Here is a 21,251-nt window from a genome sequence, read left to right as displayed (position 1 = left end):
GGCTGCGCACTCTGGAGTATCCATGGAACTCGTATTAGATACTGCTGATTGGTCGTCAGCAACAATCTTTAAGAAACATTATTTTAAAGCGCATAAGGATACTTTTGTAAAAGCAGTATTAACTTCATCTGAGTGAGTTTAAAATGTTATGTTGATAAAAAAATATTACATAAAATTCTTTGGTTCGATATGAAGATTTGTGTCATATTATATAGGCGAAGCAGCAAGGCTTTGAAATCTGCACCAGTATTGCGAGTATCAGTCGGAGAAGATACGAAGGAGAAATTAAATTTCCCCGGAGGGTACTGACCTGACGGGGAGATGTAGTTCTCCGACGATCTTCGAAGACTGGTATGAACAATACTGCTTTCCCCAACCGGACAAACTTGCCACCACTCCCTGTGTTACTTATTGCCACGCCTTGACTCATCTTGCACTCTATCAGAGGATGAGCACGCGCATGCGTAAATATTTATCAACGTGGGTACTCGTCCGCTGCTGACCGCGCATCTGCACCAGTATTGCTCATATCACTCTTTGAAGATCGTTGGAGAACTACATCTCCCCCGACAAGTCAGTACCCGTGGGGAGATTTTATTTCCTGCTCATTTTTCTTGGGAAGCATGTTAAACAGTTTTTATGTAAAACCATTCTGTTTTATTTCATATTGATATAACAATAGCTGATGGTTTAAAACATCTTGTTTAAAGACAGGACATACATAAACCATGATGATACTTTAATGATGATCAAGATTATAGTAGTGCACCCAATTTTTCCACTGCTTCTGAATTTAAAGTGATTGCAATACCTTACAAGGCTAACTTTGTTTGCAGTGGCTATTCGTACGGCACCCGTACTTCTTAATTTATTTGCTATTCGTTCTGTCGTAAAAACTTAAACCTAACCCAAACCCAAACCCCAACCCTGACTCTAACCCAACTAAGGTTACTGTTATATTTTTACGTTTTGGTTAATAAAAAATGAAATTTTATGAAGGACAAAACATATTTATATTTCGACAAAATTAAACATGGGAGGGAAGTTCGCACTTGTGCCCAGCCAGTGAACTCTATATGTAACTGGAACGATACTTACACCGCCATCTTTAAAGTGTTTATATTACAAATTTTAGCCCCCCTTTTTATTAGCTAAATTGAAAGACCTTGTTTCAGTGATTTTAAATCTGCAATTATAATTGAAATTGGATTGGTGAAAGTGATTTTACGGACGTTCAAAGTCACGATTTTCAGCATTTTTTTTGCGAACTTTTTGAACGGTATGCTAATGACTTGTGACGTAAAAGTTGAACACATATATCAACATGGCGTATTCTACTAGTAATCTTAATAAGAAACGCGGAGGAAAACGCTGTGTTGCCGGCGGACCTAATCAAATTAGTTGCGCCAATGATTCAAAAACCGAAGGAATGTCGATGCATCTGTTTCCTAAAACAGAAACAGAGCCGCAAAGACATAGAAAATGGGTAAATTTTGTGCGTAAACATAGACCGGGTTTTGAGGCTTCCTCTACCTTGTGTCTGTGTTCTGCACATTTTGAAGATTCTTGTTTTGACCTTAATTTGAGCGTGCAAGTCAAGCTCAAAAGAAGGATGAAGAAAGATGCTATCCCAACCATTGACGTGGCTGGGATTCCTGAACCATTACAGGACGAAATAACCGATCGAAAGCGAAGACAAGTAAGTTTACGCTTGTTTATGTCAATTTTTCTTTTGTCATATGTAAATTCGATATAAGTTTTGTAGATTATACGACATACTCTCCATAAGCCATCGCTGAAGGAAACATGTTCTCTCGATGAGGAAGTACCATCTACTAGTGATGGAGCTGAGCATGTTGAAGTATGCACTGGGAAAGCAAACGATTCGCCATTTGAAGAAGAACTACATGCAGTTGGTGAAGATATTTGTGAATCCCAGTCTCCATGTAAATCGTGCCATCGTCTTAAGAAAAAACTTACATCTTTACAAAAGACTTTAAGCTGGTATAAAAAGACTAAAGCATCTTTGAAGAAAAAGGCCCAGAAGTTGCAAAATGAATATCGAAGCGAAATCAGGGAAAATCGTAATACATCCGTGGTGACCAGCATTAATATAGACGATGGAATGCAGGAGAGTGCTGAAGAGCTTTTCGAAGGAGAATCATACATGGACTACTACTCTTTCAAAGAGTGTAGTCAGAGTGAAGATTTAGATGAAGATACCACAAGTAATACAGTCAGGTATTTTATCTTATAAAGAATTAGATCTCTGTTGTATTTCATAATAATGAATTTTCTTAATCGTGTTACAGAATTGATGAAGGAGCAAGCTCGCATGAACAACCTATGTTCATGGTATTTTACATCTCATTGGTTGAGTTTTTTGAAAAATTTTGCTTTAACTGCAAGGCTGAAAATCCAAAAGTACACATTAAAAACATCGGTTCGATGGCCATTGTAGAACAAAATTGTGGTAAATGTGTTGAAAAGAACTTTATGTGGAGAAGCCAACCTATGGTTTTGGGAAGATATCCAGCTGGAAACGTTATGACTAGTTTTGGTATATTGATGTCTGGTGTCAGTATAAGTCAGGCCATGCTGATGTTCAAGCACATGAATCTCTTAGCAAATAGTGTGTGCACTTATCATGTGCATCAACGCACCTTCTTGTTTCCAGCTATTCTGAAGCATTGAGAAAGCTATCAGTGAAAGTTAATTGAAGATGTGAAAAAAAGTGATGTGGATTTCCAGACATGGTCAGGAGATGGACGCTTTGATTCTATGGGGCACAGTGCGAAATATGGAGTCTACACAATTTGGAGCAACACAACATCAAAGCTGGTTCATTTTGAATTGCTTCAGGTATTATCGAATGATGAAAATCATTGTTTGTAGTGTTTTTACTTTCAATGATCGAAGCATTTTGATTTTTAAACAGGCCAATGAAGTTGGTAGCAGTAATGCCATGGAACTGGAGGAAGCAAAAAGATCTTTTCAGTTTCTTGAGAAATCTGGGGTTACCATGGATGTTTTCATCAGTTACAGGCCCAAAGGGATTGCAAAGTGGATCCGGAACGAAAAAAAAAGAAACAAAGCACTTAAATAAAAGTATTGCTAAACAACTTAAGATGGCAGGCAAAGAGAAAGGGTGTGAAATAATCAATGAATGGTTGGGTGGTATTCGCCAACATTTGTATTGGAGTGCTCAAACTACTATACTTGGCTTTGAAGAGCTTATTGTTGCTAAATGGAAATCTACTGTGAGAAACATGGCTAACAAGCATGATAACCACCCCGATGCATTATTCCCATTGTGTGCTCATTGTCAGATCCCAGAGCGGAAATGGATACCAATAGGTAACTTAAAATACTCAGCTAATGTGGAAATTGAATAGTACAAGGTTGTATGTCATACTATAGTCACAACTCTATACATGAAACACAATTTCACAACCTTTTAGGAACTATTGCATATGATAAGATATGCTCTATCCTACTCAAGCCAAGCATTTTGAAAGACATCGGCAAACTTTCACCAGATGGCCAGACTAGTTGTCCTTCAAGGCTTTCATTCCACCCTGAACCATTGGCATCCAAAAATGACTCGTTTTTCATAGCTTGGAACATTTTGCAGGTCAGCATTTTAATGCCTTGAAATATATTTTCTCGTCTGCTGCGGTATTTTTTTAATTTTTTTCTTGATAGACTTGTTATTGCCATACTTCATTTCAATGAAAATGTTCATCATCAGTCGAAAAAATCAAAGGATGGACAAGTGGTGTATAACATAAATTTCCCTAAGTATAAGTTGGGTGAGGAAGTAGTGCGGGAAGTGTCTGTGAAGCCATCTTATGGTATGCTAATTTTTAGAATGTTTTGTAGAATATGAGAATTGAAGCGTCAGTAACAAATTATTTTTCATATCAATTTGTAGAATATGTTGAACAATTAAAGAATGTTCTTTTCATGTCTAATAAACAAGAACTTTCAACTATAATGGAAGATATAGAGGAAAAGCACCCGAACCTTTGTGCAGCCAGTTTCCCACCAAACGATCCAAGGCTGAGGCAATAAAAAAATATGTTGCGAGGAACAAGCATGTCAGTCATGCACTTTATCCATGCTGTAAGTATGGGATAATGGTATTGTTTACAATTATTTTAGGATGTAATGATCTTCGTTTTTTCCTTAGTGGAACAGCAAAGACAGAAGTTACAAGACCTAACAGATGATGTGGATCAAATATTAAATAGCGCTGGGAATAAAAGTACTCGCAATTGTACTAAATGCAAAGCTCCAATGAAAGGACATCCTCGAGGTCAATGCTCCACTGAAAAAGAATAAATTGAAGTTGGTAGATGATAGGGCAGTGGTCAGACATTGCTTGGAGCCTGTCTGGAATGGAGAAGTAAGGCACCTCCTTCCCACCACCAGCCTGAGGGTTCACCTTAGGCAAGTGATAGTACCCTCTAGCCTCCCTATCTGGGCGCTGATATACACACCTTTCCTGATGATTACAGTATTAATATAACATTGAATGGTATGTATACTTGTCAGATTGAAGATGACTATCTCACTCGATAGTACAGCATGGCCATTTTGTGAAAGACAAAAGTTAATACCAAGAGGGGACTCGTGGTGTACTTTTGTCATCCGAAGGATGTTAATAATCTCATCGATATCTTGGGTTTTATTACATAAAGATCGAATTTCTTGTCGGTCTGATATACAAGCAACATGTGCACAACTTAACTCAGTCTTTTCTATCCTTCCTACAAAACATTGTCGCTGTACCAGATGATTCTATGCTAAAATTTTCATTTTCTCTAAACTTTAAATTTGATAAATAACGAAATGTAGGCGATGATTTTTTGGCATAACGAAATTCAACATACTCCGAGGTCAATGCTCCACTGAAAAAGAATAAATTGAAGCTGGTAGATGATAGGGCAGTGGTCAGACATTGCTTGGAGCCTGTCTGGAATGGAGAAGTAAGGCACCTCCTTCCCACCACCAGCCTGAGGGTTCACCTTAGGCAAGTGATAGTACCCTCTAGCCTCCCTATCTGGGCACTCATATACACACCTTTCTGATGATTACAGTATTAATATAACATTGAATGGTATGTATACTTGTCAGATTGAAGATGACTATCTCACTCGATAGCACAGCATGGCCATTTTGTGAAAAACAAAGTTAATACCAAGAGGGACTCGTGGTGTACTTGTGTCATCCGAAGGATGTTAATAATCATCGATATCTTGGGTTTTATTACGTAAAGATCGAATTTCTTGTCGGTCTGATATACAAGCAACATGTGCACAACTTAACTCAGTCTTTTCTATCCTTCCTACAAAACATTGTCGCTGTACCAGATGATTCTATGCTAAAATTTTCATTTTCTCTAAACTTTAAATTTGATAAATAACGAAATGTAGGCGATGATTTTTTGGCATAACGAAATTCAACATACTCCGAGGTCAATGCTCCACTGAAAAAGAATAAATTGAAGCTGGTAGATGATAGGGCAGTGGTCAGACATTGCTTGGAGCCTGTCTGGAATGGAGAAGTAAGGCACCTCCTTCCCACCACCAGCCTGAGGGTTCACCTTAGGCAAGTGATAGTACCCTCTAGCCTCCCTATCTGGGCACTGATATACACACCTTTCCTGATGATTACAGTATTAATATAACATTGAATGGTATGTATACTTGTCAGATTGAAGATGACTATCTCACTCGATAGCACAGCATGGCCATTTTGTGAAAAACAAAAGTTAATACCAAGAGGGGACTCGTGGTGTACTTGTGTCATCCGAAGGATGCTAATAATCTCATCGATATCTTGGGTTTTATTACGTAAAGATAGAATTTCTTGTCGGTCTGATATACAAGCAACATGTGCACAACTTAACTCAGTCTTTTCTATCCTTCCTACAAAACATTGTAACTGTACCAGATGACTCTCTGCTAAAATTTTCATTTTCTCTAAACTTTAAATTTGATAAATAACGAAATGTAGGCGATGATTTTTTGGCATAACGAAATTCAACATACTCCGACGCTTTCCATCCAAATTTTTCGTAGATGTCTTTCTTTAAAAAATCTTCGTCATTTTCCCTGTCCAGCGCTACAGTCACATACAAACGTGGCTTTGGGTTAAATGTTATTCCACAACGTCCATTTATCCAAGGAAATCTGCATGAAATAATACACATTCAAGCTACACTCTACTAAATATTGCAGTAATCGTATTTTAAAAACTTTCTGTGTATATTTTACTGACATAAAGCTTTTTACTATTGCTATTAATTGTTCATGTATACGTTTAATTTTAAACTGAAAAAAAGTTACAAGACTTTTTTAATATACCTTAAGCGTTATAACAATCCCTGCTATAAATTACTCTTGCTAAAACAGTTATTTAGGAGGTTCGTTGTGTTTAAATTATGCTTTTTGTTCGAAAAGAAACAAGAAGATATATTTGAGTATCTTATGCTACAGCAAAAAACATTAAATTAAAAGATATCAAATAGATTTATATTTACTTCTTTAATTTTTCTATCACGTCTTTGCGAATATTGTAATAATCGTCGAGAAATCCACTTTTGAAATTTGGATCAAAATCATCGTCTTCAGAATCTTCATCACAATATACTTTTAACTCTTCAGTAACATCTGAAAAAACAATGTTCCTCTTTGAACACAATCGTTTCCTCACTTAGGCCTGTTTTATACGTTGCATTTTACATGCGTCGAATGCATTAGAGACAAAAGAAAATGAGATAAAATTCCTCATTATCTTTTGTTTTGATGTTTGGTCGGTGCGTGTATTTGAAGAAGAAAGTTTCTGTTAAGTTTTTATTTACGTGTATACTAAATAATGTAATAATATGCCTTTTACAATAGGTTTCATACTATAACAACTTCTGCAAACTTTAAAAATATCATGTTTCTACGTAGTGACGTAGCTGATGAAGAGTTGGAGTTAAAAAATTTGAGCAAGATATACCTTAAATTGAAGTTATAGATTTTAATTCTACTCGTCATCATGATAAGTCATGGCATAACATGCCTTTTCATACATTTATGTTAAATTTGTATTCTTTTCAAGCTACTCGTTCGTTCCTCGCACATGGCAAGAAAGAAGTACAATCAAATTTTGCCTTAAGAAAATTTGTTCAGTTTTTAAATTAACTGCATGCAAGGATCTTCACATATTTCACACGTAAAAAACGGAAAATAGTGCAACCTAGTGCAGATATGAAAAAGTTGGTTAAAAATTGTTTCAAGCGTAAATGTTGTCATGCCAGTGTTTATTGTCTTAAGATCAAAATTATGCACGGAAGTATTTTTCTCCTAAGCTTTATGTCTTCTAAGTTTTTATATTGTTTTTTAATTTGTTGTACGTTTGATATTGTGCGTTAAAAAAAAATTGCCGCATAAAGAATGTAACTTAAACATGTTCTAAACATGGTCTTACTTGTGGGATAGGTTATCTATGTAGTCAAAATGATTATTCTCAAATTTGATTTAAAATAGTTGTGATATTAAAATTGTCAATGAAGAAAACAGTTTTATTAATTTTCGTTTTTTTTCTTCCATATTTTTCCCTATAGAACTGTATCTTTTTTTGGGAAGGAATAATGAAAAGTGAGACACCTGGATGTGCTTTACGTTTGAGGTTTTGTGTATAAAATTTGTTATAATCAATGCTGGTTATTTAAAGTATCTTAATGTTACAAAAGTAACATGTGTCATTTGAAATAATACAACATAAAAAATAACACCAAAATTTGTAACGTTTTGCGTTATCTGTGATTGCAAAATGTTATGACCGCTAAGTTTTATAACAAGTAACAATATTTATAACCAAAAGTTAAGGAATATTTGAAGAACCAATGAAATCAACTTGATCTAGATTCCAAGTATTTTCACGATTTTCCCTATTCATATATAAGAAACATAAGATGTTTCTGAAATTTAGACTCTTCTCATGTTGTTCCAACCATTTATGACTCGAAATGTTGTACAAAAAAACATAACTTTCCTTATCTAGCAGTATATGATGCAGTTACACTCTAATTATTTTCACGGGCACCCAGTGTTTTGGATGTCAGTTGCACGACGATTGCAAAGGTAAAATCCAACGAACAGTTATTGTTTCTTTTTTTTGTTGAAAAATAAAGGAACTGAAACATTAAAACAATATCCGTAAGTAAGATACAATATAATTTGTAAATAAGTGGAGTTTAGTATATTGGTATGTTAAATTTAGAAACATTAAAGTTGTAGTTAAAATATTTGTATAATAAAGTAGGAGGGATACGAGTATATTATGCGATAAAACATTGTTATTGTAAAGCAAAAAAAAACATTGAAGTTCAGCTTGGCTGTAAAAAATTTGTACTACTAAACAGCTAAGGAGCAAAACTTGCATTTGAAGTCATAAAACGAAATGTTTTACGTAAGGAAACTGCAACAATTTGCCATTTACAGGCGTATTCCTTTCGTTAAAATGTCAATTGTGAAAACGAAATGTCGATATCGTTGACAAGAAATCTAACGATAACGCACATTGATAGCAGGGCCTTCCTTTTTTATCTTTTCGGCCAGATCTCTGTTGTCCGTGCCATCAATAATAGCATTTGCCAGTTCCTCGTACCACAGCTTCTTCTTATGACGGGATTTCCACCAATACTTCAACATGGTATATCCTTGCCAGACGACACCACGTTCGTCTATTTCGATTTGTTTAATTTTCTCATCACTAATATTAAGGAAGATAGCCAAATTTTGCCAATCACGGGGAATTTTCCTCGCCAAATTTATTAGATATTTGTCCATAGCTGCAACAGTCAATACAGGGTTTTAAGAATCTTAAATAGATGTGTTAAAAATATCATAAAGCAACTATGTTTACAAAGATGGAATTTCTTTACAAGAACAAATATGAAATTTATGAGTGATTGCCAAAGTGATTAATAATATAACAACAAAATATTTATAATCACATTAGTACAGTTTGTTTTTATTTACACTTGCTAGAAATAGTTACTTCAACTATCTTTTTATTTTCCTTTTCCATGAGTAAACTGTATTTATGTCAAGAAAAAGAGGTTTTTCTATCCTTTTAGTTGGGGGAGAAAAAATGCAAGGTGACAGGTATTACTTATTTGTAACGTTTCTTGTAGGTGGGTTTCACTGAAGAAATAAAAGATATTTATTATGTTTGCACAGGCTTATGAAAACCGAGGAGACCGTTAAGAGAACTCGAGAGCAGATCAGTGTAAGCCCGAGATCGAAGGTTGCACATGCTTGAAAGTTCTCAAAAAAAGGTCTCCGAGGTTTGCATTAGGAAGTGCAAATATGAAAAATATCTTTATTTCTTTTATAAAATAAAAATGATGTATACTCACTGGTGTCAGGTGTACACTCACTGGTGTCTGGTGTACACTCACTGGTCTCAGGTGTACACTCACTGGTGTCTGGTGTACACTCACTGGTGTCTGGTGTACACTCACTGGTCTCAGGTGTACACTCCATTGTCTCAGGTGTACACTCCTTGGTGTCTGGTGTACACTCACTGGTCTCAGGTGTACACTCCTTGGTCTCAGGTGTAGACTCACTGGTGTCTGGTGTACACTCACTGCTCTCAGGTGTACACTCCATTGTCTCAGGTGTACACTCACTGGTGTCTGGTGTACACTCACTGGTCTCAGGTGTACACTCCATTGTCTCGGGTGTACACTCTATTGTCTCAGGTATCCTTTGTTGTTCATCAAGGATTCGGGGCATCCGCGCTACAAAAATGGATTAAGATGTTCGCTTAAATGAATTCACAACAGTCCATAGTATTGACTCAATATGTGGCAGATGAAAAGGATGTAAAACTGAGAAAAGTTGGATAACTTGCTGGGTTGTTTTTCTTTAAATTGATAGTTTCTATTCAGCTTCCTTCAATTATTATTTTCAAAATATGCATTTTTTTCTATATCTTACATTAAGGTTTATTAGAGGATTTCCAATAGTCATGAGAGACACGACTTGGGTGATCAACAAAGATAAACAGCTTTCATACAAAAAGCAATTCGTTTTATGTATTGTGAATGAGAACGTAGAAAATAAATCCTAGCCAAAAAAAATGAAAAAAAGATTTTTTTGCTTTACAGAGCACTTCTGAAACCGTTAAATCTATGAGAAAATCGACCATTTAATATAGCAATATAATTCTGATGTTGCTCATCAAATTTTTACCTTGTTTCTTCAGTCGTAAATGGGCGATTGCTCGCACAATGTTTACTGCGTGGATTTTACGAATACGTTCGATGACTTCAGGCTTTTGTTGCAGCATTTTTCGAAGGTTTTCATTACTTTTGCAATGTTTAAGATGACGGAAAGAAATTATCAAAGCCGTAAACCTTTTACGTCCAATTCTACTGTAAACATCTGCTAAACCAACCAGTGCTTCAAGATGATACAAAGACATTTTAAATTTCTTTGCGTTTTCAGCTGAAATGGCAAACATCTTTATCGCTTGCTTATCTCCTACTTGCATGTAGAAATGAGCTACTGGGTTCATATGCCTGGACAATCGAACAAGACTACTTTTTTGGTTATCTTGACTTTCATACAACTGCAACAATTTTGTTATTTCAACGCAAGTACGGATCCCATCTTCAGACATTAATTTCACATAATCAACAGCATTTGATGGCATTGCAAGTAAATTTTTACAGCATTTCAAGATTTGACTGTCGCAAATCAACTTGCTGTACATATCTCCGTTTCTCTTCTTTAAGATTCCCATTTCAAAAAATGATTGTTGATCATCTTTAAGCTGCTTGTAACATTCCATGGCATTTTCAAAATCTTTTTTTAGTACTTCATCAGTTTTAGGAACTACCTTCTCGTTCTCGACACAGTCTTCATTGACAAGGAGATAAAGAAGAGCATTTGTTTGAACAAGATATCCATGAAAGACAGCAATCCCAGGTCCCAGCTCTTTGTTTATTTCATTTGCCAGACAGTACGCAAGCTTCATAAGATCGACATAAAAACTTGGTTTCTTAAGTGTTTTTCTATCGTGATAAAAATAGTTTCTACCATAGCTATATATTAATGAAACATAAAGCTCAGCGAGGTACAGATGACTATACCTTTCAACACTTATTGCCACTTTATGTTCTACCAATTCATGCACGATGGCTGGTGATAGTGGTTGTGAAAGTTCGATGATTTCTTTCAATTTTTCATCATTTTTGAGTTCATCCGGGAACACGTCAAGATCTTGTTTGTTCAGAGTTCGACAATATACAAGATCGTAAACAATACTTGTCATACATGGTATTTGGAAACTCTTTTTTTTCATCTTTTTCATTAAGTTTTCAGCTACATGATATGTGGAGTGAAGTATGTCGTAGATTTCTTGCTTGTTAACAGATCCCCACGAAAAAGCGCTTATGAATGAATAAAACGATCCAACAGGCTGCAAGTCATCCTCAGTCACCCCACACAACTTATGAAGAAGATTTCTCGACGTGTCGAAGAAAGTGTCCAGTTTTTGTAGCAAAGGAGGTTGTTCTTGAGTATACGTAAATCCAATGAGCTCTGCGAGTCTAGCTAATGCGATCATGGTTCTATCATCTTTCGTTTCATTCTTCCATTTATTCAGGAATATCTCTGCATGCTCACGAACGATACGCAACCGAGAATCATCTTTTGAGAAACGATTATCTTTGTTGATGTACTTCATAAAAACTCCTGATAACTTATAAAGTACTTCTGACTTAATGGTTTCTTTTTCATCAACCATATCTTTGATCACGTGTTGGGTAAAAGAATGGAATGAAAAAAGGCGGATATCACCTTCTCTTGTTATTTTAATCAGCGACTTAACACCATTACAAAGCTCATTAATTCCTAGTATATTAATGCGGGGATCACTTGAAGGTAATTGACTGCTCAAAAGGAATTCTGGTATGCCATTATTACTGAGAAAAGCCACAGCTGCAATGACAGGAAAGAACTTATCTTCAATCTTTTCTAAACAGGTTTGCACTGCAATGTAAAGGTGTATTTTGTGCTTTTGCTCTTCATCACGAACTTTCTTTGCTGCGACTTTGTGTTTTAACATGCCCAGATATTCATTAATGGATATCATATTTTGAAAAATATAGTCTTTGGAAGCTGTTAAGCCAAGAATTATCCAGCCAAAATAGTCACAGAGCTTTATTTTCATTTCTTTGTCATCATTAAGATCTTTAAGAAATTCTATTCCTTCATCAAATCGATCAACTTCAATTTTCTCGGATATATTCCAAATAGGATGGTTGAGGATACGATCGTTCGTTGTTATGAGGATGTTGATTGAATGATGAACATTCCATAAATCTTTAAACCATTCTTCTTTAAGATTCTTAGACTCCAAGTTGTCAAGCAAAAAAGTAACGTTTAATTCTTCGGCTCTTTTCTCAATAGCTGTCAGCATTTCTCTATAAGTCATATTGGTTGAAAACTCTTTCGCTAACTTTGTCAATGATTCAACAACTTGTTCGCTGTGAAAGTTCTTAAGATCTATCAACCAACTGATGTCATATTTGTCTTTGTAGACAACAAGATAATTTAAAGCAGCAGATGATTTTCCCACTCCAATTGATCCATGCAAAATTATTGGAACTCCTTTTTGCAATCGCTGAAGTTGATCATCTAATTCCCTTCTTTGAAAATAATGATAATCTGGTTCGTGCCAGTTGGAAGCCCCGATTTTGTTATCTAGGATAAAAGTTTGATACCAAATATTTGTAAAAAATTGATAAATCAGTGACATTGTTGCTCTAAAACATTACATGCATTTCCTTGATTGGAATGACCGTTGTTGAATAGTTTATGGACACAAATGGAAAAGATACAAATTACCTTCAGTTGAAACAGCTCCATTATTTACTTCACTGGAAGAGCCAGCATGAGTAATATGTAGAGGAGCATTATTTACTTCACTTGACGTACCAGTTTGAGTAATATTAACTGTCATGTGATCACCAATTATAGTATTGCCGCCAGTTATATATATATTCCTGTTAGACTCGGCCATCAAACTAGAGGAAAGAGAAGACGGTTAGGGCACTTAAAATGATCATTTTTTTCTTCATTGTTTATTATACTTGAAATTCATACTTAGAAGGAAAATCTCGCCTTCAGTGTCATATGTGCAAACATAAATTTGACATCTCTTTGGCCATCATGAATTACAATTTAAAATACGCATTCTGCCGTTTATTCATGTTAATATGGATCTTTTCCAGGACATCTTCCGCAAACTTTTACCTTGAAACGTTGACAAGCACATCGTGTGACTTTTGCCTTTTGAAATTTATTAACAGTTGATATTAAAGTTCGCTAATTTTCATGTGTATCAAGTGTCGCTAACAGTTTATTGATGTTGTTGTTCAGATCTTGTTCGTACATCAACCGTAAACAAACGCCAACAATATTGTTTACATACCACAATAATAATACAGGACAACATTTCTACAGCTTGTACACTTGTACTCTACAGTACAATCTGTTATTAAGTTACCTCCAAACAGATTATGACATTTATTGCTGTACAACGTCAAGCAACGTCAGTTTTAATTAGTTTAGTTTACTGTGTTATCTGCCACAAGAGAAAGCTAGCTTCATAGAATTATCGAATTGAACTCACGATCGATATACTACGATCAGGCGAATGTAACAAAAATACACTTTGACAATATGTCCACGCTAATCAGGAAGAAAAAAAATTAAGCCCTTACCGTGATAAAATATTCTTTGATTCTTATGAAAGAGACGTGTTTATGATCAACATTATAAGCTAAGTATACGTCGGTTTACGCAATGATGTTGTAATTTTGAGCGTTTCACAAACTAAAATTTTCAATATTACTCATTTAAAATACTCGACATTTAATCCAAATGCAGTATAATACTTTAACATGCTCATTTTAGATCTTTACCTTCACTTGAAAGATAAAAAATTCACTATATGTATTTGTACATCTTGTGATATAAAACAATGACAGGTGGACTTCCGGGAAATACATAATAACAACACAGGAAAAGTTCGTCGGAAGGCACTTGTTTGTCGACCCTTACTTGTTCTAAGGTCTCTAAGAGGAAACAGTTAAAGTTTTATTGTAAATTGCTGTCTTCTGGTCTTGTGGCCACCAGAATGTACGCTTTTCAAATTAAAGTTGATAGAGTACCTTGAGACGCAATCCGGCTAGGTTCTTAATGATTTTTTTAGGAAAGAAATAAAATTTTCAAATTTTAACTCTACATTGTAAACACGCAAATGAAGGACTTTAACATAACATGTAATAGAGTAACGTTACAACATAACATGCTTGGAGAGATTTTATTGAAATTGAAAATCTACTAATGTGTAATAAACTAATAATAAACCCTTAATAACCGAGCGCAAGGTCTTTACGGAGAAATATCGGACCGAACAACTTTACTTTAACCCTTTACTTTAACACCTTTTGCTTTGATAAATACTTTATTCAAAAAATTTCACTTAACTTTGTTCACATTTTTATATTAGTTTCGAACTAATATCCGTATTTTTTAAGATGCTCCAACCAAACAATATCTTTATGACTCGAACTGTTGTGCAAAAAATACACAACGTCGCTCAAGTATAATTTATATTGGTCAAGTTACACACTAATTATTTTCATGGGCACCTTGTGTTTTGAGGGTTAGTTGCGCAAACATTGCAACAATAAAACAATGTCCGTAAGCAAGACACACGATACAATTTGTAGTACATTGGTATACTAAAGTAAGAAACACTGAAGTCGTAATTGAAATATTGGTATAATAAAGTAGGAAGGATACGTATATTATGCGATAAAATATTGGTATTGTAAAGCAAAAGAGATTGACGGTCTGCTGTAAAATATTCGTACGTATGATCAAACAGGAACATTCATTCAAACATTTTTAATATTTTAAATATTTTTCAACATTGATTCTAGGGCCTTCAGTGATGATCTTTCCGGCCAAATCTTCTCTGCCGATACTTTTAAAAGCAGTTCCCAGTTCCTTGTGTACCAGGACTGTTCATCATCACGTGACTGCAACCAGTGTTCCAGCATTTTGAATCCTTGCCAGATGACGTCATTACGATGATTTGATTCGATTTCATCTATTTTCGTCGAGTGAACATTCAGATATATAGCCAAATTTTTCCATTTTCCCGGAATTTCTCGTACTAAATCCATCAGATATGCATCTGCAACGTTCAATACAGGGTTTTAGTAAAGAATCTTAGGCAGATGTTTTGAAAACACTTTAAAACATTCTAAAACGAATATTTTTATATTGGATCAAATTGTTTTCTTTTAAGAATATAAAACAAATGTTCAATATGAACATAATAGCCCAACATAAGACTTTTAAAAAGCCATCACAATAATAAAATAGAGAAGGATTTATTAATAACGTTTCGTCTTTAGCTTAAGATTTTTAAATAAAACAAATGAATGAACAAATTAATTAATAACATAGGTACGAAATACACATGGTCACATCAGTGTATATTGTTTGTATTTTCGTTCGCACGGAATAGTTTTATTTTTCTTTCCAAAGATGGAAAGTCCAATCGCAAAAGTAACACAACCACTAGTGAAGAAGATATTCGATTAATTTCTATAACTTCTTGCTTATACAAAGTCCTTGAGGACTTTGTGGTACAATAGATGATGGCAGATAATGTAAATAATATTGATTTACAGCAATTTGGTTGCTTAAAGGAAACAACTGTTTACTTTTTATCTTAAGTTGACTTCCCTGATAAACACAACCGTCTACTTTTCCTAGACTACACAAAAGCTTTTTATCGTAACGGACACAACGCGCTCGGTAGTAAGCTTATTGATATTGGAGTTAGACGCTCTATGATGCCATGGATTATAAGCTTCTTGCCCAATCGTAAACAGACTGTGTAAGACTTGCTAACCTCGCTTTTAAATGGTTAACGGTCACAGCTGGTTTACCACAAGGAACTAAATTAGGCCCAATCTTATTTTAATTTATGATTAACCTCGTTAAGATCTCATCCTTAGAAGGTAGTAGAGCTTGAAAATTTATGGATGACCTTTCCGTTTCTTAATTTCTCTCATGGAATTCTAAATCTCGTATGCAAAATTATCTTCATTATAGAACAATCTTAAATGGAATAAACATCTCGCTATGATTGCTAAAAAAGCCTCCAAGCGTTTGCATATAATTGTAGTACGTACTTAAACGAAAAACCATGACCAGCCGACAATTTAAAGAAATATAGTATAAAGCAGACAGAATGATTCTGTCTGAGGATGACTTTGAAATAAAGTCGAAAATTTACAGTTCACTTCTCGTCTTGTTTTGATGCATATTTTGCAATCTCAAGATGTCTTGCTTCGTCGTAATTTGCTTATACTATAGTACTTAAACGAAGCGTAATCAATCTCACGAATCGATTTTTATTCACAATGCTCTCATTCGACCTGTTTTGGAGTACTGCTGTATTGTATGGCATAAAAGTGTATCTGTTTATTTGGCTGACTCAATCGAAAAAATTTAGAAAAGAGCACTTAACGTAATCCTTCCAGCTAAGACTTATAGTGAAGCTTTATATGAGCTGAATTGTCCACGTCTGGATGATAAACGGGATGAACTTTACAAAAGAGCAAGTAAACAAATATCTTAAAGCAATCGTATATCTCATTCTACGTATTAAGAACATTAGTTATAACTTACTTAATTTTAATGATTTTACATTATTTGAAATTTTTTTCGATAATGGCCATTAACCCGACAATCAAACAAAAGAAAATATAAATGATGAAATCAGTATGGTTCATTTGTGTTTCCGCTTGCTACACAACTGTCATTTATCGTCATTTTATTTTTCCGAAGAGTAAATAAAAAAGTAGTAAGTAAAGAATTACTAATTTTTCAAGCCATGTACTTTTCGTCACGATTACAAACAATAACTGCATTACAGTCCTCGTACCCAATGTAGTATTTTTATTGTCTACCTACCTATTGCTTTGTAGGCTTTTTTGGTTTGCCATGGCTCCTCTTCGCTGCTTTGTGAAGAGCCATCAACAGCCAATGACCCACGATAAGTTGTATACTCATTGGTCTCAGGTGTCTTTTGCTCTTTCTCAAGGATCGGCAGCCTCTGCTCTACAGAAATGTTTTAAGATGTTTGCTTATCAATTCATGTTATGAACTGTGGAATACGTAAAACAGGGAAGTGTAAAAAATTACGTTTTAAAAACTATAACCAGTGTTAGGAAACTGGTCCATGGGTACTTTCGAAACATTTTTTTTCACATTGCTTACGTTGAGGTTTTTTAGATGATTTTCAATCATCATCAAGAAAAACATGATTACAAGGGAGCAATAAGCCAACAGAGACAAAAGATTTTACGTAAAATCAATTTTATGTATAGTGTTGAAGTAAATAGAGAAGAAATTGTGGCCAAATAAGAAATGAAAATAAATTTCTTAACTTTACAAACCGAAACCACTGAGTATAAAAGAAAATGACTTATTAAACATAGTTATAAATTTCAGTTGTAGCTCATCAAATTTTTACCTTGTTTCTTTAAACATAAATGTGCAATAGCTCGCACAATGTTAACTTTTTGGATTTTACGAATACGTTCAATGATTTCAGGCTTTTGTTGCAGCATTTCTCGAAGGTTTTCATTACTTTCGCATTGTTTAAGATGACAGAAAGAAATCATCAAAGCAGTAAACCTTATACGGCCAATTCTACTGTAAACATCTGCTAAACCAACCACGGCTTCAAGTTGATACAAAGACTTTTTTGATTTTCTTGCGTGTTCAGCTGATATGGAAAACATCTCTATCGCTTGTTTGTAGAAACTTACCTGAGTGTCCTCTTCTTCTAATTGTATGTAGAAATTAGCGACTGCGTTCCTATATTTTGATTGTTGATAATGTTTACCCTTTTGACATTCTTGATTTTCAAGCAACTTCAATTTTCTTTTAACTTCACAGCAAATGCCGCTACCATCTTTACGGATCAATTTTACATCATCAAGAGTATTTGATGGCATCGCAAGTAATTCTCTGTAGCACTTTAAGATTTCACAGTAGCAAAACAGCTCATCGCCGTTCTTCGCCTTTAAGATTCCCATTTCAAAGAACAGTTGTTGACCATTACTCAGTTGCTTGTAACATTTGATAGCAGTTTCCAAACCTTTCTTTCGAATTTCTGCAGTTTTTTCCACTAACTTGTCGTTCTCGACACAGTAATCTTTCACAAGGAGATAAAGAAGAGCACTTATTTGAACAAGATATCCATGTAAGACAGCGACACCAGGTCCCAGTTCTTTGTTGATTTTATTTGCCAGACAGTACGCAAGCTTCATAAGATCGACATAAAAACTTGGTTTCTTAAGTGTTTTTCTATCGTGATAGAAGTAGTTTCTACCATAGCTATATATTAATGAAACATAAAGCTCAGCGAGGAACAAATGGCTATACTTTTCAACACCTATTGCCACTTTATGTTCTACCAAGTCATTCACGATGTCTTGTGTCAGCGGTTGTGAAAGTTCGATGATTTCTTTCAATTTTTCATCATTTTTGAGTTCATCCGGGAACACGTCAAGATCTTGTTTGTTCAGAGATCGACAATATACAAGATCGTAAATAATACTTGTCATACATGGTATTTGGGAACTCTTTTTTTTCATCTTTTTCATTAAGTTTTCAGCTATATGATATGTGGAGTGAGGTATGTCGTATATTTCTTGCTTGTCATCAGACTCCTTTTTTAACGATCCAACAGGCTGCAAGTCATCCTCAGTCACCTCACACAACTTATGAGGAAGATTTCTCGACGTTTCGAAGAAAGTGTCCAGTTTTTGTAGCAAAGGAGGTTGTTCTCGAGTATACGTAAATCCAATGAGCTCTGCGAGTCTAGCTAATGCGATCATGGTTCTATCATCTTTCTTTTCATTCTTCCATTTATTCAGGAATATCTCTGCGTGCTTACGAACGATATGCAACCGAGAATCATCATTTGAGAAACGATTATCTTTGTTGATGTTCTTCATAAAAACTCCTGATAACTTATAAAGTACCTCTGACTTAATGGTTTCTTTTTCATCAACCATATCTTTGATCACGTGTTGGGTAAAAGAATGGAATGAAAAAAGGCGGATATCACCTTCTCCTGTTATTTTAATCAGCGATTTAACACCCTTACAAAGCTCATTCATTTCTAGTAAATTGATCTGGGGATCACTTGAAGGTAATTGACTGCTCAAAAGGAATTCTGGTATGTTATTATTACTGAGAAAAGCCACAGCTGCAATGACAGGAAAGAACTCATCTTCAACATTTTCTAAACAGGTTTGCACTGCAACGTAAAGGTGTATTTTGTGATTTTGCTCTTCGTCACGAACTTTGTTTGCTGCGACTTTGTGATTTAGCAAATCTAAATATTTATTGATAGTTATCTTATATTGATCAATGTAGTCTTTGGAAACTGTTAAGCCAAGTATATTCCAGCCAAAATAGTCACATAGCTTTCTTTTCTTTTCTTTGCCATCCTTAAGTTTTTTAAGAAATTCTATTCCTTCATCAAATCGATCAACTTCAATTTTCTCGGATATATTCCAAAGAGGATGGTTGAGGATAAGATCGTTCGTTGTGATGAGGATTTTGATTGAATGACGAACATTCCATAAATCTTTAAACCATTCTTCTTTAAGATTCTTAGACTCCAAGTTGTCAAGCAAAAAAATTACGTTCAATTCTTCGGCTCTTTTCTCAATAGGTGTCAGCATTTCTTTATAAGTCATATTGGTTGAAAACTCTTTCGCTAACTTTGTCAATGATTCAACAACTTGTTCGCTGTCAAAGTTCTTAAGATCTATCAACCAACTGATGTCATATTTGTCTTTGTTGACAACAAGATAATTTAAAGCAGCAGAAGATTTTCCCACTCCAATTGATCCATGCAAAATTATTGGGACTCCTTTTCTCAATCCCTGAAGTTGATCATCTAATTCTCTTCTTTGAAAATACTGATAATCTGGTTCGTGCCAGTTGGAAGCCCCGATTTTGTTATCTAGGATAAAAGTTTGATACCAAATATTTTTAAAAAATAGACAAACGAGTGACATTACATTTAATTATTAGATGCATTTCTTGATTGCATTAACCGTCGCTGGTATCCTATGGATAGTTTATGGAAACATGCAGAAGGAAAAGATCAAAATTAATTACCTTCAGTTGAAACAGCTCCATTATTTACTTCACTGGAAGAGCCAGCATGAGTAATATGTAGAGGAGCATTATTTACTTCACTTGAAGCACCAGTTTGAGTAATATTAACTGTCATGTGATCACCAATTATAGTATTGCCGCCAGTTACAGATATATTCATTTTAGACTCGGCCTTCACAACTAGATGAAAAATGATCATTTTCACTTCATCGCTTGCTATACTTCAAATTCATACTTAGAAATAAAATTTTGCCTTCTGTGTCATATGTGCAAACATCAGACAATACTATTGACATACGCGAGCCATTTATCTCAATGGCCATTATGAATTACAATTCAACATATTCACTCGTTTATTCGCGTTCATATGGTCTTTTTCAGAGCATCTGAAAAACTTTCACTTTAAAAAGTTTACATGTACATCGTATGACGAAACATCACGTGATTTTTAAATATATTAACAATACTAATATTTTTAATAAATGCCTTCCCTTAATTTAAATTCATTCCTCCAATTCCTACGCCTACGACGTCAAGTATTTCATCACATAAAGAAATACACGACACTTTAACTCGTTCAGACTCGTTTTTATTGAAATAGCGTCAATGCTATTTTTCTTTCTAGAAATGTTTAACTTTCAATTCTTCGGTTTTGAAATGAACACGACACAGCGCTCTATAAAATATTCTACATTATGACTAAAAACTAAAATAGTTTTAAATTTTGTCCAACAATTTATGATCATAAGTGAGTATACAATTAAAAGACAGCTAACAGCGTCGTTCGTGACTGTTGTCAGTTGACAATATGAAACACTACACCATTTCTATGATTTGTACATTTGTTTTCTGCAATCTGTTCTTATGTGCATAAACATGATTTTTAGAATTTATTAGTGTACATTTGCGTAAATAGTTTTCTGTGTTATTTTTTACAAGAAAGAGCGT

The 21,251-nt window shown here is 34.6% G+C and overlaps 1 protein-coding gene and 2 long non-coding RNA genes across 7 annotated transcripts in view; 2 read left to right on the top strand and 1 right to left on the bottom strand.

The window, feature by feature from the left end:
• The window catches only part of LOC124447007, a 62,562-nt gene that overhangs the window by 23,375 nt on the left and 17,936 nt on the right, over positions 1–21,251 (bottom strand). For 2 of the 5 annotated variants that reach the window (XM_046997910.1, XM_046997912.1), the window contains exons 1-2: positions 13,796–14,011; positions 12,918–13,096 (exon numbers count right to left, since the gene is read on the bottom strand). In XM_046997910.1, the coding sequence (XP_046853866.1) occupies positions 12,918–13,092 (175 nt within the window). In that variant the 5' untranslated portion in view covers positions 13,093–13,096; positions 13,796–14,011. Of the gene's footprint in view, positions 1–9,408; positions 9,803–10,256; positions 12,774–12,917; positions 13,097–13,795; positions 14,015–17,072; positions 17,220–17,634; positions 20,146–20,303; positions 20,484–21,251 lie in introns of those variants that run through there. The other 3 variants (XM_046997905.1, XM_046997906.1, XM_046997907.1) reach the window with 3 other exon arrangements.
• LOC124447013 lies at positions 1,848–5,077 on the top strand. Its single transcript, XR_006948578.1, has 7 exons — positions 1,848–2,241; positions 2,313–2,862; positions 2,939–3,357; positions 3,462–3,634; positions 3,706–3,854; positions 3,935–4,125; positions 4,193–5,077. It is a non-coding gene; the product is annotated as an uncharacterized LOC124447013 (long non-coding RNA).
• LOC124447018 lies at positions 7,617–8,333 on the top strand. The gene is made up of 2 exons (XR_006948583.1): positions 7,617–7,683; positions 8,059–8,333. It is a non-coding gene; the product is annotated as an uncharacterized LOC124447018 (long non-coding RNA).

This window comes from Xenia sp. Carnegie-2017, unplaced genomic scaffold, assembly GCF_021976095.1.
Source record: "Xenia sp. Carnegie-2017 unplaced genomic scaffold, XeniaSp_v1 HiC_scaffold_22, whole genome shotgun sequence".
Lineage (NCBI taxonomy): Eukaryota > Metazoa > Cnidaria > Anthozoa > Malacalcyonacea > Xeniidae > Xenia > Xenia sp. Carnegie-2017.
The sequence above is the reverse complement of the archived record's forward strand: the minus strand, read 5'-3'. Positions and strand labels throughout refer to the sequence as shown.